General features: G+C 34.1%; 1 protein-coding gene across 5 annotated transcripts in view; it reads right to left on the reverse strand.

Annotated features, from left to right (window-relative positions):
• CFAP54 (cilia and flagella associated protein 54) overlaps window positions 1-27,788 on the reverse strand; it is a 107,387-nt gene that overhangs the window by 34,083 nt on the left and 45,516 nt on the right. For 3 of the 5 annotated variants that reach the window (XM_027662868.1, XM_027662875.1, XM_027662856.1), the window contains exons 29-51: window positions 26,852-26,948; window positions 23,835-23,924; window positions 23,044-23,170; window positions 22,146-22,242; window positions 21,034-21,149; window positions 19,303-19,521; window positions 18,758-18,894; window positions 16,932-17,107; window positions 16,030-16,257; window positions 15,591-15,814; window positions 15,356-15,491; window positions 13,576-13,690; window positions 12,859-13,011; window positions 12,175-12,372; window positions 11,258-11,345; window positions 10,617-10,823; window positions 9,022-9,088; window positions 7,142-7,324; window positions 4,580-4,666; window positions 3,829-3,951; window positions 2,283-2,336; window positions 728-944; window positions 296-390 (exon numbers count right to left, since the gene is read on the reverse strand). In XM_027662868.1, coding sequence (XP_027518669.1) covers window positions 296-390; window positions 728-944; window positions 2,283-2,336; window positions 3,829-3,951; window positions 4,580-4,666; window positions 7,142-7,324; window positions 9,022-9,088; window positions 10,617-10,823; window positions 11,258-11,345; window positions 12,175-12,372; window positions 12,859-13,011; window positions 13,576-13,690; window positions 15,356-15,491; window positions 15,591-15,814; window positions 16,030-16,257; window positions 16,932-17,107; window positions 18,758-18,894; window positions 19,303-19,521; window positions 21,034-21,149; window positions 22,146-22,242; window positions 23,044-23,170; window positions 23,835-23,924; window positions 26,852-26,948 — 3,234 coding nt within the window. The remainder of the gene's footprint in view (window positions 1-295; window positions 391-727; window positions 945-2,282; window positions 2,337-3,828; window positions 3,952-4,579; window positions 4,667-7,141; window positions 7,325-9,021; window positions 9,089-10,616; window positions 10,824-11,257; window positions 11,346-12,174; window positions 12,373-12,858; window positions 13,012-13,575; window positions 13,691-15,355; window positions 15,492-15,590; window positions 15,815-16,029; window positions 16,258-16,931; window positions 17,108-18,757; window positions 18,895-19,302; window positions 19,522-21,033; window positions 21,150-22,145; window positions 22,243-23,043; window positions 23,171-23,834; window positions 23,925-26,851; window positions 26,949-27,788) is intronic. The other 2 variants (XM_027662890.1, XM_027662883.1) reach the window with 1 other exon arrangement.

The raw sequence follows: 27,788 nt of genomic DNA on the forward strand, positions 1-27,788 counted from the left end.
GGAGATGATTTTATCTTGAAATCCCATTCAGTCTTTACCCTTTATGCTCTATCATACTATATCAGTCATATTGAGATCTGATTGTAAAAATATTTCCCATCATTTCAAAAAACTGCACCAAACAATCAACATTTCATGCACACCTAGTAAGATTACAGTCAGATTAGAAACAGAAATTTCTAGTCCCCTCATTCATACCATTCTCTCATCATAATTTCTGTTACATTGAAAGCTTAGCATGTTTTTGGCAAAATTTGCAGTTTCTTAATCCTTTTTTCCTAAAAACCAAAATTACCTTCAGCATGGCCATATTTAATTCATCTTTACAGTCAACAAGCTGCACCATGGTGTCTCTTTGTTCCTTTTGTCTTGAATTCTGATCAGCATCAACTGTCAAATACAGATAAAATACAGATAACAGACACAGAACCAAAGCATTCTCAGTAATTTGAAGAATATGGTCCTTTTCTCTCTACCTACAATGGGGACTTGCAATATCAAAATAAGTAAGTAATAATGGAATACAACTCTAATATTAGAGACACTAGCTAAAAAAATCTTGACAAACCTTAATGCTTATTACTTCAATAATGACTGGGTTTTTAGCAATATTTAATATTAATATTGCTCATAATATGACATTGATTCATATGCAGTTAAAAGCAGAAAAAACATGCTTGAAACAAGTTGCAGAATAAATGTGCTTTTCCACCATCCTTATAATTACCTTTTATTTTTGATGCTGCAGTTTTGCTTGGCTCCATCAAGCTGTTGTCGTCACCAGAATATACATGTTTTTCAACTTTTGCAGGTATATTATTTATTGTGGCAGAAAGACAAATAATGAAATGCATTTTGACTAAGGTTAATTTATTCATAATTTGTTGGTTGCACAGTGGCGCCATTGTTAAAGATAGACTCCAATTAAATATGTCTTCCAGTACCTACAACAAAGTTAGCAATTCTGAAATTACATATGTTACATTTTTCTTCAGCAAGACATATTCTGCTTCTATTAATAATTACACTTATCAACAACTAACATGAATAACATTAGTAATATGTTCTGTTCTGAATAAGTTGCTGGTTTTCTTTCCAAACTTCACCCCTTAGTAGCACTTGTTACAGTTTCAGTGATCAGTTTTTCAGCAGAAGGTACATTTATGAAGCTACAGCTCTTACTCTGTGAGAGTTCTAGTTTTCTGCATTGTAGGTAAATTTGTAGTTCAGAAATCTCAACTCTAAGGAATGTGTTATTACAATTCACCCTATCTAGAAAGATTAAGTAAGGAAAAAAGTCTTTTATGAGACCATTCCAGTGTATTTCATGGAACCTTTTTATTATTCGTTATAGCATTCTTGTTTTATCTCAAGTTTAATATCCTCATTTCAGATTAATAAATTTAGAAGTTGAAATTCTACACAGATCTGGGAAATCATAAGGAAACCAGTAAGAGCCCCACATGTACTGTGAAGTGTTCCAATCAAAAGCTCAGGATAATGCACTACTTCAAAATAAATCTGAAACTGGTGAGATCAAAAGCTGTAAAGATAGACTTCTCATTTCTGTGTTCTAATATCAACTGTTGTAGAAGACACACAAGCTTACTATAAACAAAACAGAGAAAAGTGTATGGGAAAAGTGTAGGGGTTTTAATTTATCAATTTAATGGTACAACTTTTTCACATTCTGCTAAAATTTACACCGCTAACTCAACGGATCTGTGACAAGGTTAATAAAAAGAAATTACTAAAAGAGAAAAACACAAAATAAGTTATGGATGAATATGTGATTTTAAATAAAATGACAAAATGACTGTTCATCAACTGGTTTACACCGTTTTAATTTTTTTGTTCCCCCAGAAATAGACTTCAATTCCCATCTGAATTAGGACAAGTCTGTGAAGACAGCTCTGGTTGATAGAAATGATGACATTAAATGACTGATATTCTCGGTATTTTAGCAGCATAAACACCAGACCTTATATATCACAACAAAATCTGAATCATTCTACTAGTGTTTTGCACAGACAAGTCACAGATTTGTACATATTAGGTCTTCCATATGAAAAATGGTGATAATGGTACTTGCCCCTCCCTTGAGAGGGGTGTCATAAAACTAAAATTTAGGAAATGGTAATTCATTTAGAAGAATATGTTTTCTATTAACTGGGTTTCTTGATAACAAGTAGCGTTTCTGAACTAGATAATCTCTGTCTTAAGCCAGAGAAATAAATATTTATTTATAGCATAAAACTTTTAACTCTTTCAGATTTTTTTACCTGCAAATTTGTAACAGTCATGAGAGATTTTGAGGAGTCAAATTTCTGTAATGCCTGTAAAACAGACAAAACCAAAACTAAGTAATGTGTTAAAATATGAGTATAAAATAAACGAGTTGGCAGAGCAGTGGACAAGGGTAAAGGAAGCAAACATGAAGTCATAGAGATGGGTTAGGAATTCCCTTTTCAGCACTAGTCTCTAATTATCACCAGATTAGAAATACCATAGAAATGTCATTAGAAATACCATATATTGCATATATGGAAAGTGGCTGTACAACCAACTTAAATCCATGTTGCTGTCAAAAGGGGTGTCCTCACCTGTCCCACTAGTCTTCTATCAAACAGAGTCTTAGAATCATTCAGAGGTTGAAAAAGACCTTTAAGATCATCATGTCCAACTGTAAACCTAATCCTGCCAAGTCCCACTAAACCACGTTCCTAAGCACATCTACACATCTTTTAAATGCCTTCAGGGATAGCCACTTCCCTGGGCAGCCTGTTCCAATGCCTGACATCCCTTTTGGTGAAGAAATTTCCCCTACCATTCAATCCAAACTTCACTCGTTGTTCAGTCCAGATCTCTAGTGCTGGCACACATACTTTATGATGTTACCTACCCAAAGGCACCACTCAGATAGGGGAGACCTTGATTACATTCATCCAGGATTAAATCATTAGATTATTTTGGTATGGGCTAGGAAAACAAGGAAAGGATACACCACTGTTAAGGGGAAAGCTTGCCCGATAACCCAACCTGCCTGCACAGGTATGCTCACGGGTAAGACAAAAGTCCAGGTCAATTGTTAACAGTTCCCAATCCTTGTAGCACATCAGCAGCTAGATATTGAGAAAATCAAACTGGTCTGAGGTGATGCGACTGTCCAGGCTCTGAGGGCATCAAGAGATTGCACTGCCCAGCATCTCCTGATGCTGCCCCCACCCTGCCCAGGACCCCATATCAGCCCCCTGGGGCCATCAGTGGGCCAGTCTCCAGCTCCCCACAGCCCTGCCCTACCACAGACCCCCTGAGCTGTTCTCAGCAGACCCAGCAGCCCTGTGCAGCCATCGTGGGGCTGTGTCTGAGCCTGGTTCTTCTCCCCATGCTTGACCCTGACCCCCACCTGCAGGCTGATGTCCTGGCACAGCCCCAACCTGTCTCTGGCCCCAGAGAGGTGCCGCTGGGCTGGGGCTGCTCCAGCTGCCCTTCAGCTGCCCTGCTCCTGGTTGGGGCAGTGGGAGTTCGGCCATTAATGGTGCAAGAACTTTATCCATATTTTTCATATGAATACTTATGAAATCACTTTTTTTTTTACAGTATTATCTGCAATACTCAATGTATAAAAAAGCATATATGTTTCAAAATTGATTTTTTTGTTCCTGTTGTTCAGTGAGAGAAATTAATGTCATTCGGTGTCTACTATTTGACCCATCTATTGAAAGAAATGTAGAAATTTCTTGGGAATATGTAATAACTTGCAGATACAGAGTATGTGCAGTTTCATGAAGAAAATGGAGTGTTCAATGTTATACTTCTCTGGTATACCTTCACTTGTTCAGTTGTTCTGTATCCTTCAGGTATTTTCCATGGAATTCTCTCTCCATAGTTAAGCAAAGATAGTTCATGAAAGGCCTCTGTAAAAAATCCTATATCTGTAAGTACTTTAATCTGTGAAAAAATAAAAAAAATAAATTACCTAACCCATATTAGCATTTCCTGAAAATAATCTAAAACCAATAATACTTTGACAATACCAGTTAGATTCCTTAAAAAAAACCCAAAACCCCACAAATCAATAAGAAAAAAAATTTAAAACAAAACAAACAAGTGAACATTAGTGAAATGACAATTCCACCATGACAGTGATAACAAATCCAAAAGCGAACATTTTAAATAAAAAAAATCACTGATGTTTTGCACTTGAGAAAACATTTAAAAGAAAAGTAGAACAAGATAAAAAATACCAATTAAAAAGTTTGGATTGAGGAAGGAAAACCTTCTCTTCATTAAACAGAGAGTGGAAAGAAATGATGGAAGCACTCAACAGCCTCTGTAGAAAATTAACAGTAAAACTGTATAAATAACTCTGCATACTGCTAAAACTGAGAATATAAATAATAATTGCCTTTAGAAAGTAGTCCTACAACCTGTTCTGCTAAGAAACTAAGCAACAGCTGAACTTCAGAGCATTATTTTTTATAGTAGTGATATATGAAGATTAAATTGACTACATTTAACAAAGAAATGAAAAGCTTATTTGAAATACAATGTGTTGTGAGAAAGTTTATTTGATTACCTTGAAGATTCTCCCTTCAATACATTTAGCTGGGTCCTTACAAATCTCAGAAACAATATATTGGTATAATGTGAACAGTGGTAAAATCTGTAGTAAAATAGTATGTCATCTAGTTATAAACATCATACCGGGTACAATTAGGGAAATACACATTGCAATTGCACATCACAAATACAGAGATAATATGGGATTTCTGCTTTGACTGTCACATATCACCGCTACTTCTCTTATGCTCTATGAAAGATGAATGTGTTAAAAAGTTCTTCAACTGGCTAAAGCTAGCCTTTATACCACCTTATATGCAAGTCATAACATAGCAAGTGAATTTTCTCCAAATTATTCTCTGTGTTCAAGGTGGGGTTTTTTACTACATCATTAGTCAGTAAACCTATTGGAAATAAATCGATATAAGGGATTTCTAAAACTCTCTGCATCTTGATGCCATATTTTTTCAATATATGTAACAGAAGAATAGAATTTTGTAAGATTTATAAAATAAATACATTTAAGTCCTGCAACTCTCTAAGTGAAATTACACCAATTATAAACTAAACTAGATAGTGATGAGGCTTATTGACAAATTTATTTGTATTCATTTCAAAATGAACGTTTTTGTAGGGGTAACTAACAAAAAAAACCCCTAACATTTTAAAATTGAGTTCTATTAAAGTATATCCTTCGAATATCTGAAGGGGGCCTCCAGGGAGAGAGACTCTTTGTCAGGAGCCATAGTGATAGGACAAGGAGTAATGGATACAAACTGAAAGAGCAGAAAATTAGGTTAGATATTAGGGAGAAGTCCTTTACTGTGAGAGTGGAGATGCACTGGAACAGGTTACCCAGGGAGGCTGTGGATGCCTCAGCCCTGACAGTAAGCAAGGCCAGGTTGGATAAGGCCTTGAGTAACCTGGTCTGATGGGAGGTGTCCCTCCCCATGGTAGAGGAGGTTGGGACTAGAAGATCCTTAAAGTCCCTTCCAACCCTCAACATTCTATGATTCTATTATTTATTGTTATATAATATTTCAGAAAAAGATGATTCTTTCCTAACAGATTTATTTGTTATTGAAAATGAAAGAACTTCCAAAATTTAATTATTGCTCAGCTTTTACATTAAAGTTCCACTTTAAAATGCCCCCAAGCTTGGAAAATGCTAAGAGCATTGTTAGATTTTTGGCAAATTCACTTGAAGTTTTCATAATGTAGCTTAACACTTCTGAATTTGGATTACAAATGCTTGAGGCAAATGTTTTAATTGTACCCATACAGTTTCCTACTGATATTTTGAAGTAGTTCAACAAAATTAGTCTTTGAAGTTTCATTTTTAATAAAACTTGAATCTTGATGTATTTTGATTTAAGTGTCAAATCAACTTAGTGCCCACCATCCAAAACATTCCCACACAATAAGCATTCATTGGAAATGAAGCCCTAATCCTGCTAAAACTGCAATTGCTTTGACCATGATCTATGACCTGGATCTATACTCTGCTGGTACAAGTGCAGAAAGAATCAAAAGTGTGCATGGTCACATGAAGCAAGCAGTCAAATTAAGTGTCCCTGCCTCCAGGTAACTGTCTGCTCCTTGATTTTACTTGATCTCCCACAGCAAGAACAATTAGATAAATAAGCTAAATAAGTAAGCTAACTAACGAAGTGAACTTCAGTAAAGCAGGATGGGAAGAAGCAACAATGGGAGGTAAGATAGACAGTTAACCTGAAGTTCCAAAAGAAATCAATCCAACAAATGGCTTGCTGACAAAAAAAGGTGTAACATCTTTCTGCCTCCTCCTATCTCCTCTTCCATCTCTACCACTTAACCTTTTCTTACTCCTCTGCTGCCGGCCATGCGATCTTTCCCCCTTCCCTGGCGTTGGCTCTGCTAGTTGCAGGATCTTGCCACAAGTGCATTCAACTCATTAAAGTGGGAGGAAATCCTTTTTCTGAAGGAGAGTTTTCTGTCATGCTTAGAGTTATTTATAGAGTCACATAATAACGCCTGACATGAAATTCTGTTAGAGCATACAGGATTAAACTAAAACAGAATTGCACCTTTTTCAGTCCTAGTAAGCAATTCAATCTGTTTATTCTAATGCACCTTTGAAAGAAGTTGGATTAAAGTCAAAATGGTCAGACATTGAATGGAGGAAATAAGCACATGATCAGCGTAAGAGGGAAACCATAAAAACGCTGCATACAGAAGAATAACAGAACATGAGAAGGAGAAAGGCAGAAGGGACTTTTATTTACTGAATGTAAAATTAACGAAAGCATTCTGGACATAATGCATTTAAGGTAATCCTCAGTACGGTGTATTTTAAATTGTATATAATAGATTTCCTTTAAAATGCCTAAGCTAAGTGAACCATGTTTTGTCATCTTCCAGAATAAACAAGTTCCCTGGACATCTAAAACTTGTATACCTTGCTCTATCTCAGTGCCACAGAACTAACTATTACAGGTATTTTGCTAGAGGTTCTGAGGAATCTCTTAGGTACACCCACAGAGAAAAGTAAGACTTGTTGTCTTACAAGTAATTTCCAGAGTATGAAAATAATACTTACTATTAAATTTTGTTTTGCACAATGTAGTTCAAACATAAGGAAATCCAGACTTGCAACTACAGTAGAGATATCAGCTCTGTAGCGATCAGAGAACAGGTCAATACCAGGAATAAGAATATTTGTTTCATATTGTACAAAGTCACAATCAGATGTTGGATGTGGAAGAGAAGTTCTAAACAGGGTCTGAAAGTAATAATAAACTATTTGTGAAAAGATGTACAGGTATTAGTGAAATAAACTCCAACTCATAAATGACTTCATAAATGAAACTCCATCAATGCCTTAAGCATCCAGCTGCTTCCAGAAAAATACATGAAAAACCTTTTTAGAAGAAATGCTTTACGTGTGAACTTAATAGAGGAAAAAAAGGCTGTAAATACTCTAAGGACAGTATCTCTCCCATCATTTCTGAGAGAATTGCTGACTGTAAGGCCAGTTAAAATCTAGTTTGACCCTAGTTGCACCTTTAACTAGGTCACTTAGTGCAGCTTATCAGCTAGTGCAGCTTAAATCATACAACTAAAAACAACATGAAATTTAAGGAAATCATTTAAATGTTTCTCCTTTAAAAATGGAGGAGTGCTAGCATTTTATCTGATGCTGGATATTCCTTCCCAATTGTGTTTATTTCGTTGTGATTGGCAATAATATGCTAGAGAAATTTGCATTTACATACTCGGATTTGAGATATTAACAAGCCTAAAGCCTATACCAGAGGTGGAATTTAAATAAGGTTATAAAAGATTTCCAATTCAAAGAACAAATTATGGGCTTGAACTTTGCAAGGTACAGTGACAGTAATTGATTATATTTTTCAAGACAATCACCCTGCAAGCTGCTCCTTCCCAATTAATATCAGACCCACTTCAGTCAAGTTACAATTATTTCAACTGGAACAAATGCTTACTACTATTTCTGTCAAAAGGAGGAATCACCATTATTCAGCTTTGTAATTGTTCAGGATTGCAGTGCTAGAAGTTAGTAAAAATTATCCTTTATCTTTGTTTCCTCAATTTGTGCTCCCTTTGGTGAACTTAAATAGATTTTTAGTGTAGCCTAGCACAGGTCACACAGTTACAATCACAGCACAAGATAGTAGAAAACAGCATTGCTTGGTTTTGGAAGAAGACAGATAACTTCCTGAAGCTGCACTGGGATGAGTCATCATTGATCCAGTACAACTGGCAGAATACATGCTGGTTTTTTTCCTATAGTACTTTAGTTACCAGGATCCTAAAACTTCCATTTAAAAGTAAACCGTAATGCTTTTCTTCTTCTATATTTTTTTCTGGAAGTTTGCAAACTTAATTTTAATGAACATACTTTCTTTGTAGGCAAAACTGGATCATTTTTACTATCCTCTACTTTTAGTGCTAACTTCTTATAGAGCTGAGATTTTAGTATTACAAACTAATATCTTTCAGTGCTAAAAAAGATTCAAAAATTTCTTTTTCTAAAGAGTCTGTGCCCTTGGTTGAAAATTTAAAACAATCTGTGAAGACTCTACAGATCTAAAAGAGAACACTGTGCTGCTGTTGATGTCATTCAGCTCTTCCTGAGCAGAACACTTCAAGAGAAGAAAAATATATTTGACTGTCAAATATTTTAGTCATCTTCACTTTTCAGTATTTCATTATTTCTCTGAGACACTAGCCTCCTATTGAAGTGATAATTTTTAAGCTGTAATACAGGAATACTGTTAAAAAACAAAGAATAAAAACATCGTATCTAATGTGCATAAATCCTCAACTACCTCTGATCTACATTTTTCCTTTACAATCAAAATAAAAAGAAAAATATTTTAACAGAGGGTCATTGAGATTTAAGTTTTAGAAGCAATTTGACAACCTCATGAATTTGAACTGAAATTACATTCTTACCTTAAAAAGTATAGCAGAAAAATAGCAGTATTTTGTTCTTAATCTCATCTGTGCTGTTGTTATATATCTAAAAGTACAACAAATAATAAGAAATATGAATGTGCCCCTCCATATAAATTATTGAAATTCTTTTTTTTAGTCTAATGTAATAATGATACTAACACAATCTAGATGTTTTCCCTACTGGAAAACAGCTACTTGTTCTGTAGATAGGTTCTCAGTAATGCCATGCAAAGAAAGAACCACTTGACCAAAGACATACCTAGACAAAAGTGAGTTGTGAAGATTCTCTTTAAAGAAGAGAACCAGGCAATCTCAATGAAAAATTAATCTCATTCAGGACTAAAAAGATAAAGCAGATTAGGCAACTCACACCTTAAAGTGTATTTCTTTCCATAAAGGAAGCCTAAGATAACTAGCACATGTGACTTTTTCACATGGTAAGTGTCTAGCTAAATTTAATGATTCCCACACAGTACCTTATCAGAGCTTTAAACCATACAGGTAGCAGGGTACTCTCTCATCTACAGGAATCTTTAATTCAATATTAGAATCCTTTAATCTGCATTTTACAGCCTGTGACTAAGTTGTTGTAGAAAGACCAACTCAAAGGAAAGATGTTTAACAGTCCAAGTCAGGCCTGAACACAAAAGAACAGCCTGAGGGAGAAGCCAGAATTTGGAATGCACATATTGGCAGCAAAGGAATAGTATAAAGTGCAGCAAAGAGGTGCCACAAACACTTGTAAAAGCAGGATTGGGTCTTGCCTGCTTGGACCGGAGACTGAACCACAGCTCAGAATTAGAAGAGCTGTGGTTTACAATCCACTTAAACTCACTCCTTTTCCTTTTGTGTGCTAATTCTAAGTGTGGCAATGACAGTTAATCCTGAAATACCCATGTTAATACTTTCAAAGCTGCCTTGGTTTACAGGTATTTTACAGTGCTGTTAATACGATCTGCTCCACTGATAAGGCAGTTTACTGGGATGAAGCTCTGCCTTTTCATGGTTATAATGTTTCTAAGGTCATTTAAAGCTGCCTTGGATACTTCTAGATTTTATGTTTTGTCAATACATTGAAGAACAGCTCAGAATTACATCCATAGTGTTTTACCAGCAGTCAAGGAGTATTGGATGGAAATATTTATTGATGGTAGACTTTAATACAGTAATTCAAATTTCTTTTAGTTTTAATTCACTAGAACACTAGTACTTTAGGCAGTAAATCTGCTCTCAAAATACATTAATATTTAATATGTGCAATGACTTGGGAGATGTGATATTTTGATTGAAAATCAATATGACTGTAAAAGCCTATATAAAATGTCTTTTTATCATTTTGTTTTATTTCAGTGATCTCTCCATATAATATACAGCTACAATTATGATCAAAGATGAGCACTCAAGAAAAGGGAACAAACAATATTCACCAAAAGAGCAGCTTTCTTCCTGGAAGGAAAAATTCCTCTGCTTTTGACGAGTCCTTTTTATACCAACTCTTTATTGTTCTTTAATTAATTTCAAATTGCATAATATCCTGAATGGCCAATTTGTTTAAAATATGAAAGAAATACATATATAGATAAGATACTTACTGAGCTATCTTAGCCACTAAGACTGCTGCATGTAAACAACCCCAAACTCCAGCCTGAGAAAGAAATTTCTGACTCATATCAGTCCATCTTCCAACTGCAAAGCAGTCTGTAGCATCTTTTGGTAAACCTAACTCTTGCCAGTTGTTAAGAGCATCAGCAATGTTGAGTGTTTCATCAAGGGCTTGACTCCAATATTTAAAAGCAGCTCTGTGACATAAAAAACATGGTGTTGCTGACATTTTCCAAAGTAAGATAAGACTTGCTTCATTTGTCCGTTATTGCCTGAGATATAACTAATTCTGATTGGGTCAAAAACTTAAACACAGTTTTTACAAAACAGAAATGATACCATTCCTGGCCAAAAAATTTATTGGAACTCAAATTAAATCATCAAGCAATAGATATTGCTTCTTAAAAACAAAGAGATACAAAATTAATTTGCTTAATGGCAATTAGGTAACTAAGAAAAATAAACAATGTCTAGGAAAAAAGCCTGTCAAAATATACACAATAGTGAGTTAGAAGAAAGAAGTTATAAGGACTTGAGGACAGCACAAGAACTTACACGACAGTTGAGGGGTATAGGACTGCCAACCAAAAAAAATGAAACTATTCACTTTTTTAACACAGTAAATATGTACCTTTTGTTTCCAGCATAAAAGTGAAGATTTCCAAGTTCATGTACAGCCTGTACCTTGAGGTCTCTCTGCTTATTCGTTTCAAGGATTCCTGTTATTTATTTTTAATCAATTAAAAAAAATAGTCACATCACTAAACCAATTCTTGAATTGTGAACAAATTTTGCTTGAGTAGACATGAAATCACATGTAATTCAATGCACGAATTTTTTTTTTTAAATTTAGTGGACTTGTATATCTTACCTTAAAACATACTATTTCTTATTTCTACTAACTTTGAAAACAAGAATAGGACCTAAGTTTTTCTAGTTTTGTGTTTTCAGATCTCTCAAATTTTTTCCTCTGGGAGATAAAATGCGAAGCAGGTCATTGGCCCTGCTAAACAACACTGCCTGCATACAGCTTCTATTTTAATCCCTTACTTCAAATAAAATCACTGAGAGCATGTGTTGACCTAGTACACTTGATCTGTTTTGCCATACAGCAAAAAGTAGTAGTAGTGAGGAGCTGTAACTGTATGAGTAAAGCCATAATAGAATGTAAGATGGAAGCTAAGTAACTCTATCTCATTCAAATGCATAAAATCTGAAAAGTCTGTTTGCTAGAAGAAAAAAAACAGAATGGAATTAATCTGCTAAACATATCAAATTCTGAATTGTGGATTCATCAGTATAACACCACTGAAGTAATGCTTTTTCATAAGATAACTGGAGAGATTATTGATCTAAGTAGTGTCTTATTTAGCATCTAATGCAGATTTTCTCAGTCAACAGGAAGAAGTGTTGTGTATTCCTGGAAACCAGCTTTCAGACAGTTACAGCTGTCTGACAGAGCGAAATAATACTGGAATAAACATATATAAACACAGGCAGAATGTTACTATTCTTAGCTGTAAGCAGAAATTTATGAAAAAAAATTACCTATTGTTTGTTCATAGGAAGAGATAATTACTGAAAACTGTGACTGTGGTATTGGTTTACTCTCAACCATACTGGAGAAATTAAATTTTTCTTGAGAAAGATCACATGGTGTTGGTAGAAATATCAGTTCAGCTCCCACGTTAAATTTCAGCTTTTTCTTTGAAGAGATATGACTGCTGATTGCTTTTCCATCATTTTCTGGATCAAAAAAGTGATTTATATGATCAGCTTGGAAAAGTATTATACTATTTCTAGCACCACAAATATTTCCACACCACGTTAGTCAAGCAAATATACAATTCCCGAGCAGCTTATTTTCATTTGGTTTCTTATGCTATAATTCTGAGTGTCTCCTAATTAAAATTATTGGACATAATTCATTGGTCAGTGTAACCAAATAAAAATATGTGCTCTGCTGGGGAAATCAAATTTGGGAAAATCTGCCAGTCAGTCCTCTGCCAGAGGTATGGCTGCAGAGAGACAAGTGACACAGTTGCATAAAAATAAAAGTCAGGCTTAGAGCTTGTGCTTATAGAACTTCATATATAACTTCATATTCTATCTTTTTTTTAGTTGTCAATAACAATAAAACTTAAATTTAGAAAAATCTGTTCCTTTCATTCTTTATTATTTTAAATGCATATACATTTCATTAAATGAGAAACACCTCAATAAATAACTCACCTTGTGTGTGTGCAAGAAATAATGAAAGTAGTTTTCTGCTGTGTCTTAGTGCTCTGCTGTGATATTTAGATTTTTGTAGAGTTTCTCTAAAACATCTCAGTGTATCATTCACATCAAGAGGCACACAAACTAGGGCTTTTGCCTGGCTGTGATCTAAAAAGAATTAATAATATGGAGAACAATTCTGTAATACATATAGAAATATTTTTAGTAAATCACCCTGTAAAACATATTTGAACAATTTCAGAACTTTAAAACTAAAGTATATTAAAATTTTCACTTCTGTTTCCTGTTGGTTTATGAATTACATGAGATTGTTAATCACCAGGAACATCGATTCTATCGATAACAGTGCTGGTTCACACTAACTTCTGGGTACATTGCTGGGTATCCAACAACACTGACCGTAAACTGGACCAAGACTACCAAGCTCACTCACATACTGTAGTTCATCTGACATCTGGATGACAACTGCTTTTCTCTGCTTTCAGATACAGTCTGAATATATTTTGAAAGATCTTGACAACATTAATACCCACCCAAAATATTAAGAACAATACATTTGAAGACAAAGCTGAGTTTATATTAAAAGAAACAGTATAGGAGTAGTGAAGGAACTACAATAAGAAGGAGGGGAAAAAAATTAAAAATCCAGTAGGAAACAAAGAAAAGAGTTTGGCAGAAAAGAGAACACATAACACTGAAATGTGCTCTGACCTGTAGAATCATTTTTCATCTCAGGATAGAAAAAGGATCCAGGAAAAATGTCTTCACTAGCTGAACGGGCAACAGGTAGCTGTAATTTGTGTCCTATATAGTTTCTGCAACTCATCTAAAAAGTAAGTTTTGTTTCATTATAATTGGATAATATTCAGAAAAATCAGTGTTTGGTGCTTTTAGTTGAGTATCAAAACAGTCATATGACAAAATAAAAAGGACTAATTAACAAAGACACCAACGATCTGTAACTAGTGTTCTTGTTAGTAAGAGGTGAAACATTCACACCACCTAAAAATTGGATATAAGTGTTTCAAAGTTATTGAACTAAATTCGTATTGTATTTGGTATTTGCCATAATCATGAGAAACTCCTCAATGTTCATCAAATATTCCACATTTCTTTCTTCAGATGAATGCATGATTGCACAGGACCTGTCACTGTAAATGTGCCTAAAGGGCATGTTGTCTGTAAAACACAATGCAATGCTGCATAGGGATATACAAAATACCTCTAAGCAAGTAACAAAAGCAGTCTAATCCTGTCAAAGAAGCAAACCTCCACACTTCCATAAAGGACTAATCTAGAAGAGACCTTTTATTTTGCTAATGTAGTTACATCACTTCAGAAGCAGAAGAACCAATTCAGGACTATTTCTAGACTCTCTGAATGGCCCTGCATTATAAAATGTAGCCATAACCTCCAAATCTCCAACTCAATAATGTCTTTTTTGAACAATACTTATTACTGTTAACCAAAACCAGTCTTTATTCTGTAAGCTGTCTTTCAACGCTATGATTACTTTTCCAAAATGCTCAGTTATCAGCAGTATGTGGTGGTTTGCCATGGTGTCCTTTTTTAGACACAGGACTATGCTCTGAATAGCAGGGCCTGAAAGAAGTCAGCAGGAAACAGCTGCAGAAAGATAAGACAGAGCACACCCCAGCTGCCTTTCATGAGCCAGGAGTGACTTCAGAGTCCCTACAAGCCCTGGGCACCAGTGTTCTGGCTCTGCAAAAGACAGTGGCTCCTGAACCCCATGGTCATTTTCAGAACAAACCTCTTTGGTATTCCAAATGCCACTTTCCCCACCTCTCCTTCAAGTCCTGTCTTTATATTAGTAATAGAAACATATTAAAAATATCCGCAGTGTGACTGACTTTAGCAAAACTTCTTAGAAATAAACCTTACATTAACAAAATAAAAAGGAAAATCCTAATTTCTAATAGGTAATTTGATGAAAAATTTCCAAGTGTCACTGTTAAATATATAGAGCCATGGTTTTAAATGAAAGGTACTTGCTGAGCATCCTAGGGGATTTTTTGTTGGTGATCAAGTTTTTTCAAGTTTTTTATTGGCATTGTCAGTGTTTGGGCTAACTCAGTTTTACTAGCTTTGATCTTTAGGAGCAGTGTTTCAATGCAGAAATACAGCAATCTTTGTATTTAATTTTAATTAATCACAAAGATTGCACAATAGCCACATAAATGTTTTCAGGTTAAAAGAGTGGCATTATGAACTAACATGAAATTAGATTTAGGCTCATAATATGGAATGTGTATGTATTGCATGGAAAAAATATTCCTTGGGTCATCTGCTTCTCTTGCAATCATGTAATACAAGCCTTTTCATGCACTGCAATCAATTATGTTCATTAATTTATTATAATTGACTATTTGGGAACATTATGACAAAACATATTAATCTAACTAGTGAAAGTGCTTCTCCATATTTAGTTCACATTATGAGTCAGTGCCCCCAAAAGAAATCTATGTTTCACCTTATGTGCAGTATCAGATAGGTATTGTATCAAATGAGATTCATGGCTGTCTGGGCCACTGATTTGCTGTATTCTTTCCAGCAGCTGCCTCTGAGCATACACCAGCAGTGGACTCACTTGCTCTGTATATCTCTCACTGGAAAAAAAAGCAAATTATAGTAATTAAGCAAAATAATCATATATTGAACTACACAGTGTTAGTTTTTTAGTTTTTATTGGAGCTGGTGTAACTTACTGTGTAAATATATTAAATTGAACAGTTATGTGTACAAGTGCTTCCCACTTCTTCATTTGATATAACAATTCTATCGTTTTAAGAATCAGATTACATATCCATTTCAAGTCAACCACATTCACGTCATCCAGAGGAGGCTGTGGATTAAGATTCGAACCACCATTCTCATCCATAATACCTCCTAAACAACTGGGAATGCAGAAGTCTCCCTCGGGTTCCACAATCTACAGGGAAAAAACATTATTCTACCTGTTATTTTCAAATGTGTTTTTAGGACAAATCAATTACAAAGATTAGAAAAAACTGTAATCAGCTAAAAAACTTGTTACAGAGAATAACTTGGATATATATTGCAGAATATAATGGAAGAAAGAGAAAACTACTTCTAGTAAAGATGTAACAATAAAGAGTATATTTGCTTAATGAAACCAATTTCTACCTTAAGAGAACTGCTTGCTTGTAGTTCAGTTATCATATCAATCATCATGTCTGATGCCAAATAAAATGGCAACCAGATGGTGTTCCTAAGAAAAGTCCAGGTAATGGGAAATGTATCCCTCTGGGAATGTGACTGGTTAGCAATCAATTGTAATTCTTGCGTATAGTTCCAAAGTTCTCGACAAGCATTTTGAAGCAATGTCCAGTGGCCACCACGGTGAGCAAGAATCTATGTAATTAAAATATAATAAACAAAATATAATTATACTTTTGAAATGCAGAAATTAAAAGCTTCATTCTTTTATTGCAAAACTTAGGCATAAGTGATCTTTCAGAATTACAGTCTAAGCGTTATAGAACCTTAATTTTTAAATGTTCATAGGAGGACTAATTTATAATGGAATTTAATTGTTGGGTTTGGTGTGAGAATAAGAAATAAAAATTAATTCACACCACCTATACGTGTATTTTTATTTGGGTTTAGAAGAGTAGTTAGTCTGCATTTCCTTTCAATCACTGGTTCTTCTGTTTATAGTGTGACATTCCCTAGGACCTGTAAAAGGAAAGGTAAGTCCGCAAGTATTTTCAGAAAATTTAACAAACATGAGAAGGAAAGTTATGAAGATGAAATGAAAAATAGAACAATTACATTAAATTATTTTACGTTTTATAGAAATATACATTATGACTGATGATATCTCTGAGATTTTGTACATTGTACTCAGACATTTTTCAGAAGATGTGAAATCATTGCCTCTACCCAGTGAAATTTTTCTTGAACTTTCCGAAGTTTGTTTTTTTTAATGTAGAAAGTAGTGAGTATTGTAATGCAATGTTACAATAAATAAATAAATAAATAAATAAATAAATAAATAATAATTTTAATAAGAAATCGTATCTTACCATTGCTCTTCTTAAATGCAAGAAGATTTCTGTAAAATGCTTCAATAAAGTGGTATTTGACTGAAACTGGTTCTGCTCTTCTGGGAAATGAGAGATTGATATTTTTGTATCTTTTGTTGTTTGAGTTTGAGGAGTTCGACTCTGTTTAATTCTGCGCTTAGAAGATTTATCTGTATCTGAAAAATAAAAGTTCACTGGTTAAAAATTAGTTAAAGTTCTCAAAAAACCCATAAAAAATAATTTAAAAAAAATCAATCAGCTAGGATTTTCCTGTGGCAGCTAAATACTTAAATGGTACGAAATGCCAATGTTAAGGTTATCATATTTGTAAGGTTATGATATTTAAAATATAAGATGCTTTTACTTAAGCATTGGGAGAAGCAGGGAGGAAATAAGTTCAAACAAAATAGTAACAGGTACCAAATAGTTTTCAGCCTCAAAGCCAAAACACAACCCTCACAGAAGTTAAGTTTTAGGCAAGAAATCACTTGGCAAGCTCCCAAGAACCTCTCTGAAACAGAGGTCTCTTAAAAGAAGACATTAGGAAAAAAGGAAGATTTCTGACAAATTCTCAGGTATGTGTATAATTGCTTCATTATTTTACTCATACCAAATATACCCCAAGGAGGAACACAAAAGTTCATGGTTCTGGAATACAATAATACTTGAACTATAGGTTTTGGGTAGAAGCTAATTTCAAGCTATATAGTATTTGAACTATATGGGAAACTACACACTTTATGTAATTCTTTTTATTCAGAATTGTTGCAAAGGCTAGGAGATAGCAAACAGGACTTTTATCAGGTTTCAGCAACTTTTAGTGACTTGTAAGCATCAAGACAAAACTGTTTAACTAAAAGTAAGCTGTTGCAAAGAGAACCAGTGAATTCAAGTCCTAGGTTTCGCCACACCTCCTTGGAAAAGGCAAAGAGGACAGTTGATTCTACTTAAGGAAGTCCTACATGGAATGACAGGAGAATTTTGATCTGTACAGCTCTGGCACAATGTGTCCCTGAAGCGCTATTGAAAAGACGAGGCTTGTGATTTCTTTTTGAACTTATGGAGCCTAGGCAGAATACTTTGTGTTGACTTGCATGTTATCACTAACATCTGAGGAAATCAAGGTCCTGCATTTCACAGTTACCCACAAACAGGAACTTTTTGCCTTCTGTTGAAATCTCAGAGGATATAATTGAAAATAGCTGGAATAATAAAACAGTAGAATGTGAAAGACAGAGAATTGAAGTGAAAGTGGTAGAAAATAAAAAATTGATCCTGAGGTAGCTTCTTGACACAGAAAATACTGGAGAGTACATAGTAGAGAAGGAAAACTAAATTCTACTTAAAACTTGAAACATAATAATAAGCTTCAGTCTATAATTTTAAGAATAACTTACAGAACGAACCAGGAAATTACTGACCTGCTAGGAAATGTAAAGGAAACTACAGATCAATTAGGAACCTCAGAAACAGAAACAAATTGTCAATGCATCTGGAATATTATCAATGTAATAGCTCTAGGTAGTTATAAACTTTTTACTAAAGTATAGGATAAAGAATAAGTACTTGATAAAATGTAACATATTTATCAAATACAGTAAAAAATGCTCACAATTATTAGATATGCCTCATATACTTGTTATACTAGGTATGCCAAAAAAGTACAGAGGACAACTGAAATCTAGAAATGTCTTCTCTTAACTTGGCATAACTGTTTTTCCAAAGGTGATGTGGAGAACTAATGATGGAGGTCAAGACAGAATTTAAGAGAGAGAAAAAGTTAAGTTGAAATGGATTTCAGTTGTGCGCCCAATAAAAGTTCTTACCAGTTTGATTTTCGGTCGTTTCCAACTTTTCAAGGAGAGGAGGAGTTGGTTTTCTCATGTTACTCTCTGTGGCTTCTCTCACCATCACAGTGCCAGAATGGTTTAGTGAGAATATCTCTGGATCCAAAATATTGTAACTGTAGAATGGGAGAAAGAGAAGAAAGCGCAAAAAAAAAACCCCAGACACAATAACAAAAAGAATTCAGAATACATAAATTCAGTTTCTTAAAAGTGATTACTTTCCTACAGCTTCAGGAATCAGAAATAATGAATGACAGCCAAAAGTTATAAGGAACCAAAAAACAACACAGATAACATATTTCAAAGCTGTCATCTGACCAAACAAGTGAGTAACCAAAAATATGCATGATGTCTACATGATGGAAAGCAAAACTTGTTACATAGCAAATCAATTTGTATTTGGAAGCGAAACTGTTCATATGACAAACTGACTGATGACATTGTCATTCAGATCTGCCTGCATTAACAGCAATAACACAATAATCTATATTAGTAGCAACCACTGATATTGCAGTAAGATATACCTCTCCAAATGCTGTGAACCACAAATTCCAATATTGTATTGCTCTTCCAGGTTCTTTTTAAATAAGTGGTAGTGCGCAACTGCTAGATAGATATTCATCTGGGACTTCCAGGGCATCTCTTCAAGACACATGTGACGAAACCTTCTTCGCTTTAAGTAATCACCCAGCAGTACCACTAAGGTCTGTTGAGCTGCTTTTTGCAACTTTTCCTTGCCTTTCCTAACCAAAACATATGAAGTAGCAAAAAATGAAACTGTGTTTTCCTGAAGTTCTAGAAAAGAAAATTATGGTAAAGATACACAAAAGTATACCATTGCATATCCACAGACTTATATTAACTCCGCAGCATGTGACATTCTAACGAAAAGATTTTTGCTTTAGTCAAGAAAAGCAATTATGTTTTCCCTCTCTAAGTGCACTTAATACACATTAAATCCCATTTTATATTTTACCAACTTCCATGTTTAGTTCTGTGTTTGAAGTTATTTGTGCCTGAATCATTCAAACAGTATTATAGCAACAAAATGTGCTTCACACAGTCTGTTCAGGAGATGGAGGGTCTACTATTATACTATGAATTTGGATAATTTTTTTATTGCTTTGCTTCGGTAGCTAATCATCCTCACTGTGAAGAAAACAAACTATTTCAGACTTAGATGCCCTGCTTTAATTTCCAGCCATAGTTTTTTGTAAGTTTCTCTGCCAGATCAAAAAATTCTGTATCACCTCACATGCGTACATTGCTATATGCAAACCAAATGTCATTTTTTCTTTTTTTTTTAATAAACTATTTTTTTCTCCCTGTTTTCCATCTTTAAAATGTAGGCAGAATAGTATACTGTATAGAATTATGATCATATTATACAGTACTACTATTATATAAGATACAAAAGAGTGGCTGAAAAAGCAAAAAACCCAGGATAAGTTTAACATCTCCACTTCTGCTGAAAGCCATGAGAATCATTTTAAGCAAGGTGGAGTTTTTTCTGTCAAGGAGGAAAAAATGGATGGTTTGGGTGAATATTTAGAAGATTATATGTAAGACTTTTTTAGGTTATTTAAAACACTTCCAGAATAAATTACATTATTGCTTATGTGCAAATATTTACAGTTTTCTACTTGCTAATTGCTGGAAGCATAAGTGACCAAAACACCAGGAAATGAATACTACATATTCTTTTAGGTCAGAAGGTAGTGTTATTATTAACATATACAAGTACCTGCCAAAAAAAGAGGTGAGCGAATATTTATTTGTTTTTATCAAGAAAAAGTTTTCTGAGAGCTACAGAACAGATAGTCCAAAAAGACTAGTACAAGGATGACAGAAATCATTCTGAAACTACCCGAACATCAGGAAATAATAAATATTTTTTATTAAATTTGTGTCAGGTAAGCTCCCCAACACAGTTTGAAAAGCATTACAATACGTAGATTAACATAACTTTTCCACCTTGATGAATCAATATGCTAATGCAAATGAAATACAATCTTTAATTATTAATACAAAGACTTAAAAATATTCAACAATTATTTTCTGAAACAGAAATGACAGATTCTGTTTTCTTGAGAGGAAGCCAATTTTATACTAAACTAAAGCAGAAAAGTTAGAAGACTGTGCAGAAATTCATCCCTTTGATATAAAAAAAAATTAAATACACACTTAATTGTAAACTAAATTTCAGTCGAAATAATTTTTTTCTGTATATGAACCTGACAACTCTGTTCATTTACCTTTGTGCTTCTGGAGAACTCATTATATCTGGTTGTTTCTTCAAAAACTCTCTAAGAGTCTGTTCTTTTCTGGCAGTTGATTTCTTCGAAGGTGATGCCTTTGATGCCTTTGGTTTCTTTAAAGAAAGAAGGCATTCTCTTTAAAAAAAAATCTTCCACGAAAATCTTAAATGTATTTTAAATACTTATTTATACCTACATTATCAATTATTTGAGGCATACAGCAGTTTGGCTTACACAGGAACAGAAAAGAACATTAAAAAAAAAAATCTGGAACTGGTTGTCAAAATAAGACTGCAAAATGAATACTTAAAAATTCCAGAGAGCTTCACAATTTTTCTGGAAAGTACATGTCAAACACCTGACACTAAGAAGCCAGCCAGGTCCTCAAATATTTACTTTCATATACCAGTATTTTCATCGCAAAAATAATGATATTTCTTTTCCTAATCTTACAAATTATTATTATTTATTATTATAAATATTGAAACTTTGCAGTGCAAAAACTAAGACAGAAAAATCCTTTCCCTAATATATCTCAGATGCTACCAGCATTACAACATTACTAGGTGGGAAGAAAACTCTTCCTCCAGAACAATACAAATCCATTAAGATTATTCTCACCTTCCAATAAAAACTATAATTTATTTTAAAATAATTCTGAACAAAAAGTCTTTACAGTGCAACTATAATATCTGCACAAGGAGTTAACCACGAACAACTATTCATGAAAAAGTGTATGCACAATATATTGTACAAAAAGGCCTGAGCTGATCTCCTTTTCTTCATGTGAGTGTACCCAAGGCATTTCCTATTAATATTATGGTTTTTTAAAGGGAGGTGAGGAAAGGAAAGTTTCCACTGATTTTTTAATGCATTACTCTGACTCATCTCAAATTCTCACAATTGGTCTTTCAGATAAATCTCATGCCAACGTTTCTTCCTGGTTTTAGGAATCCAGAGGTGAGTTGAGGACTAGAGTTTGTACCCCAAATTTTAGCAATTCTGCATGTCTCTTGTTGAGGTTTTTACGAGACAATTTTTAGAAATTTATTTTTGTGCTTATTGCTGCCCAGGAAAAACACACATGACTCCTTAAAAATAAAACTCACTTTCTCAACTCCTGTAGTGCGTTTGCCTTCCTGCAGAGGGAGAGAACTTGCTTCTTGTGTTGAAATTCCATTACTACCTAGAATGATGTCATTCCTCCTGACAAAAAAATATTGTTAAAATCATCATCATCATCATTATAATCATCATGTTAAACTCCTTTCATCATGTTAAACTCCTATCTTTCAGAACATAAAGGGCACATGCAATTCCTATTTCATTGGCAGTTTTAAAATCAGTAGACTTTCTTTCCTTCCTTCCCTTCAGAAAATAGCAAGTGCTCACCTTCAAGGTTTATTACAGAAATCTGAATTTGTAAGTAACAACTCTCTCACCTTCCTAACTCCTAGTAAAACAAAACAGTTTCCTTTACTACCCAAATTAGACTACAGAATTCTGCAAAGAACTTCTTCTTGTCCAATTTTTTTTGCAGCAAAAGTTGCTCTTTTAACAGCAATTCCTGTTCCCTAAAATATATATCTCCTTTTTGTTGATTATTTTCCATTCAGATTTTAGAAATACCAGGGTGCACTTCTAAAAAAGTTGAAGTTCTTTGGGATCCTTTCAAGTGAATACGTACAATTTGGTTCCACTTTTCTGTATAGAATTTTTTTTGTGACCCTATAGGTGGGCCCTGATCAATTTGTTTTTGATTTAACTCAGCATACTCTTCTAATGGCAAATTCCCATAATATTATGTCTTTATGTATAGTCAGGTCACAACACAGTATTTACTGTAGCTATATAATCCTCTGTGTTCATGGAACTTCTGCAGACTAGAAGTCATGGAAATTACTACAGATGGGTCTTTGACCAGGTATAACTTACAGTTGCTGCTGTAACTGTGACTCTGGTGAACCTAAGTTGTAGTTTTTTGCTACTACTATAATAGAGATCTACCTTTTCAAGTAATCTTGCACATTGTCTGTCCATTCCAGAACGCATTGAAACTTCTCTTCATTCAGAACTTTTTGCAAAAGTTGAACAAAGAACTCAAGAAAACGCGATTGGTTTCTGAATTTAATCACTGCAATAAAGTGACAGATAACACAGGTTTTGTATTTATGCTGTAAAAGGATTCTGAATTCAGCCACAAGTACAGCTATGTAAGTCTTAAAGCACATATTTATATCATGTTGCACGCTTATGAAGAAAAGTCATACTGATACTGAAATCAGAGATACACAATAGCAATTGCTAAATACTTCCTCTTGTTGGGAATCCAGACTCACAAGGTTAGTCTATTTACACTCTTAGAATGACAAACTTTCTAGGGACAGAGACTTCTGTGAATTCCTCTTCCAGTAAAATAATTAAATGTGGAAATGCGGTACCCCAATTTAAAAAGAACGTTTCATACAAACAGAATCTTTAAAAAATTTGGCGCTATTTTATTTTTTTTTAAATTAGCTCATTTCTAAGGTTACTAGAAAATAAACATCATTCAATTTAAAATATTAGTATTTTATATACTTAGCCTCAACATCCAAAATGATTTGTTGCATGCACTTCTATATGTGACTATATTAAGAACTTCTTATAGGTTATGTTTCGCTTCATTTTGTTTATTTGATAACCAAATGAAGATAACATTTCCAAGAGCTTATTTCAAGCAAAAACAAGACAGCTTTACTGACAACTTTCTAAAGTAAAGAAGCCTTTACAATTAAAATAAACACCAATTATCCTACCTTCTCGATAAGCACGATCTGATTTCCAACATGAAATTACAGGGTAGAGGAACAAAGGATATTCCTTTCCTGTAAGCTCTGATCCACGAGCTAGATCAATAACCAAATCAAATCCGTTATGATAAGCAGTGATACTGTGCAATAGAAACTCTACCAGGAACCATAACTGAAGACTAGAAAAATTCTTCTTTAGCACAGAGTTTGCTTTTAAATCTCTCACTGTCATCCAGTGAGAAATTCAAATGCTTGTTTTTTTCTTCTAACAGAAGTGGCTATGCAACTTAAATAATGAAGAGCTTACAGATAAGACTGATGAACTTCCAGCTACTAGACTAATAAGGAGAATGTCTGGAGTTCACCAGAGGTCTAACAAAGATCCATTCAAATCATATGTAGAGGATAATGTGCAGAAAGGACAGGTCAAAAAATGTATTTAAGGCTATACAGCATGAACTGATCACAAGATGCTACTAGTGAGCAGTACTTACATACATGCTCCTCATATGGATAGCATATGTAGGGAAAGGATTTTTTTTTCTTAATCTAAATATTTACATAAATATATGTCTACAAAAGTGTTTATATAATATATTTTATATCTATAAATGTAAATAATATATACTATATATATATACAGATATAATTAGTATATATAATACATAGGACATTAACTTGGATTCAAGCTTCTGAGAGTTAAATGCAACTGCATTATCAGCTGATGAGCACCAGAACAATGTTACATGTGCTAGTTGTTATTTTGCCTTGATAAAGAAACATGACCTTCATATTTTGTGCTTAGGCAAGTCCTGTGGTTGAAAAAGATCAATGGAGCAAGTCCCTGAAAAAAGCGAGGTTAAAAGTACTCTCTGGAACAAGTTGTAATAATGGATCAATAGCTACACCTTCCAGTGATAGCAGTCAGTTCAAGTCTGTTGAATGCAAATAATGTCCAGTCAAATAGGACAGCCAGCAGGAAAGCAGACTTTTAAAAATTTTCTTCTTAGGACAATCCACACCGTTTGTTAGTACTCTCTCTTATTCGATAAGTTCAAAAATATATGGCTTCAAATAAGCATTTTCACAAAGAACAATACCTTCCAAAAATGTTTAAATGGAAAAAGATTTGAAATTCCAGAATTTGAATTGTACTGTGTATGAAACATTTTGTTTTTCACTTCTTTTGAAAGAGGCAGATGCAACTCTTTTCCATTTTTCTTGTAGATTGTGTTGGTTCCACTTTTAACGATTTCCCATGACAAGTTTTTTTCCAAAATATTTTTAGCAGCATGCCCTACAGGTGTCCACATTGTCCTAAAACATATTTGTAAGGACAGCTGTAAGCTTTGCATGGCCTCAGCAAAAGGCTTCTTCTCAATTTGTATCCTAAAACTTATTGACAAATACGCTATTGCAGCAACAGAGCAGACTTCAGAGATCAAGTATTTGCCAACTACTGAAAATGTGTTCTTTTCTAACTAATCAGTCCATTAATTTAACTTTCTATTAAGTAACAATGGAACAACTTTTTTTAAGTAATCAATGTAATTTTCAATTAACTAAGAGAATTCTTTCATTCTGTAACTTGTTCTGCAGGAATGCAGGCATCAATGTCAGCAGCAAAAATGAAGGATCACTACACTGATGAATAGAATTTTTGCATTGTCCCTTATGCTTTCTCTTCCGAGATGAATGCATATACAGAGATGATGGACCATAACTAGAATATGAGCCATCAGCGTGGTCTTGCAGTAAAGGCCAGTTCCATACTGGGCTATGCTAGAAACAGAACAGCCAGCAAGTCAAGGGAAATGACTATTCCCCTCTGTTCAGCACTTGTGATACCACATCCAGATTACTGTGTTTGGTTTTGGACACTGTAGTACGAGAACCGACATACGAGTGAAGGACAACCAAGATGATAAGGAGCTACAGTGCACAACAAAGCAAGAAGAGGCTGAGGAAATTCAATTTATTCAGTAAGAAGGGAAGGCTTAGAGCAGTCTACACCTACCTAATGGGAAAAATATAGAATGTGGAAACAGACTATCCTCACTGGTAGCAAAACAAACAATAGAAACAAGCTGGAAATCAGACAGATCCAAACAGATATAAAGAAAAACCTTTCAACCCATAAGGGTGGTCAACTGTAGAAACAGGTTGCCCATAAAGGTTGCAAAATATCTTTCTTCAGAGAGATTCAAAACTTGACAAGTCTGAAAGCAACCTGACCTAATTGTACCTCTTTTTGACAAGGGGATTGGAATAAATACCTTCCAGAAATCCCTTCCCAGCTAAATTATTCTCCAATTCTATCCAGGCTCCAAGGAGTACAAGATGTCATGCAAATATAATGGAAAAAAAATCAGTAGTGGCTCTGAGTGGCTCTTAAGTTCTAAACAAATTTTCTTTATAATTCCTATTTATTAATTCATCTAACTTTGGTAGAATTATTAGCGTGAAAATTCTTATGCTTAATCCAGATTCTAAGATATTTCAAAGTTGATATACTCATTCCAGGGTTAAAAGGTATATGCTAGTATACATGCAATTCCTTCACAAAAAGGACAATTTCTGGGAACTTTCATCAGGAAAGTTCATAAAATTTCCTGCAGTGGTCATTGCTACTAGCACTGGTAGAGTACTAAGACATGCTATAAATGTACAGTGGTCTTTGCCACTGCATTTTCTGATTTAGGAAGATAGAGCAAGCCTAAATAACACGGAACCTGATTTACACAGACTGGGAGAACATACATATTTGCAGAATAACCACAAATGAATATTCCTTTGAAAGCAGAAATTAGTGTTCCGGTTAAAATCATGAAAAATATGATTAAAGGTCATTACACACATCGCTACCAGGTATAAATAAGATCACTGCCATTATTTTATTATTTTGGTTGATTTATCATGGATGAGATAAGAAATAAAAGTATTTCTTAGGTAAATATTTTTTACAAATAAAGCATAGAAAACTCCATAAAAAAAGGTAAGAAGTGTGTCAATACTACACCCACCTGGCTCTGTCAGTCTGAGGAGATCTGATTCAAGAGTGCTTAGATTTTCTGTTGCTTTTGCCATTGCAGCTAAATGGGACGCCTTTGAAGAACTGGCCTGAAATATCCAATACTTTGTTATAAAAGTTTAGCTTTAACTTAACTAAAACCAGCATGTCAATAGTGGAATTTAGGTTAGATCTGAAGTCTTCTGAATCTGTATCTGATAATTTCATCAATATTCTCTCATTTTTCTTTTGAAGTGAAATAAAAACGGTGTTCATGATTTTTTTTAGTGCAGCATATTTTGTTAAGCAGTCTGTTCAAATATGTTGTTGTCATAGCACCTTAAAAATCTATTTGGTAGTAGAGCAACTCCACTTACTCCCTCAGAGATTAATCAAGAATGAATCATTGCCAGGTTTTTGGTTTGGCAAAACATGCCATTTTCCAGAAAACATAATCTTTTTTAGTTTACTTACTGCCTACAGAAATAAAATCTTCCTTTGGAAAGAAAGTTCTTCTTTTTTTTTAAATTTGGTGAAAATATACTTTTCAGTCAGCCCTACTTGGAAGATATATTGTTTGTTCCTATGATCTTAGACACTTTTCTCTTTTTTTATATGAACCTGGGAGCAGCTAACACAAACTCAGCAATAAACAATAGACAAAATTTTGACCAGTGTTCTACAGAAACTCTTCCCTGTAAGCCAATTGACTTTTTGTCTCTCTTTAATATATCTCCATTTCATGCCCCCACTACTTCCTTTCTTCCTCTCTCATTTATTCTACTTTCTTACCTCTTTTTCAAATCTCCTCTTCAGTAAAATCTCTTTTAAGATTCTTTTAGAAAAACCAGAACAGTATGGAGAATCAATATTTTACTCTGATTCTCAGTTGCAGGAAATCCTCACAACCTGCTGCATCTCTTCGTAATTGAAGTACTACGGTCTTTGAG

Source organism: Corapipo altera, unplaced genomic scaffold (assembly GCF_003945725.1).
Source record: "Corapipo altera isolate COAL_440 unplaced genomic scaffold, ASM394572v1 1, whole genome shotgun sequence".
Taxonomy (NCBI): Eukaryota; Metazoa; Chordata; class Aves; order Passeriformes; family Pipridae; genus Corapipo; species Corapipo altera.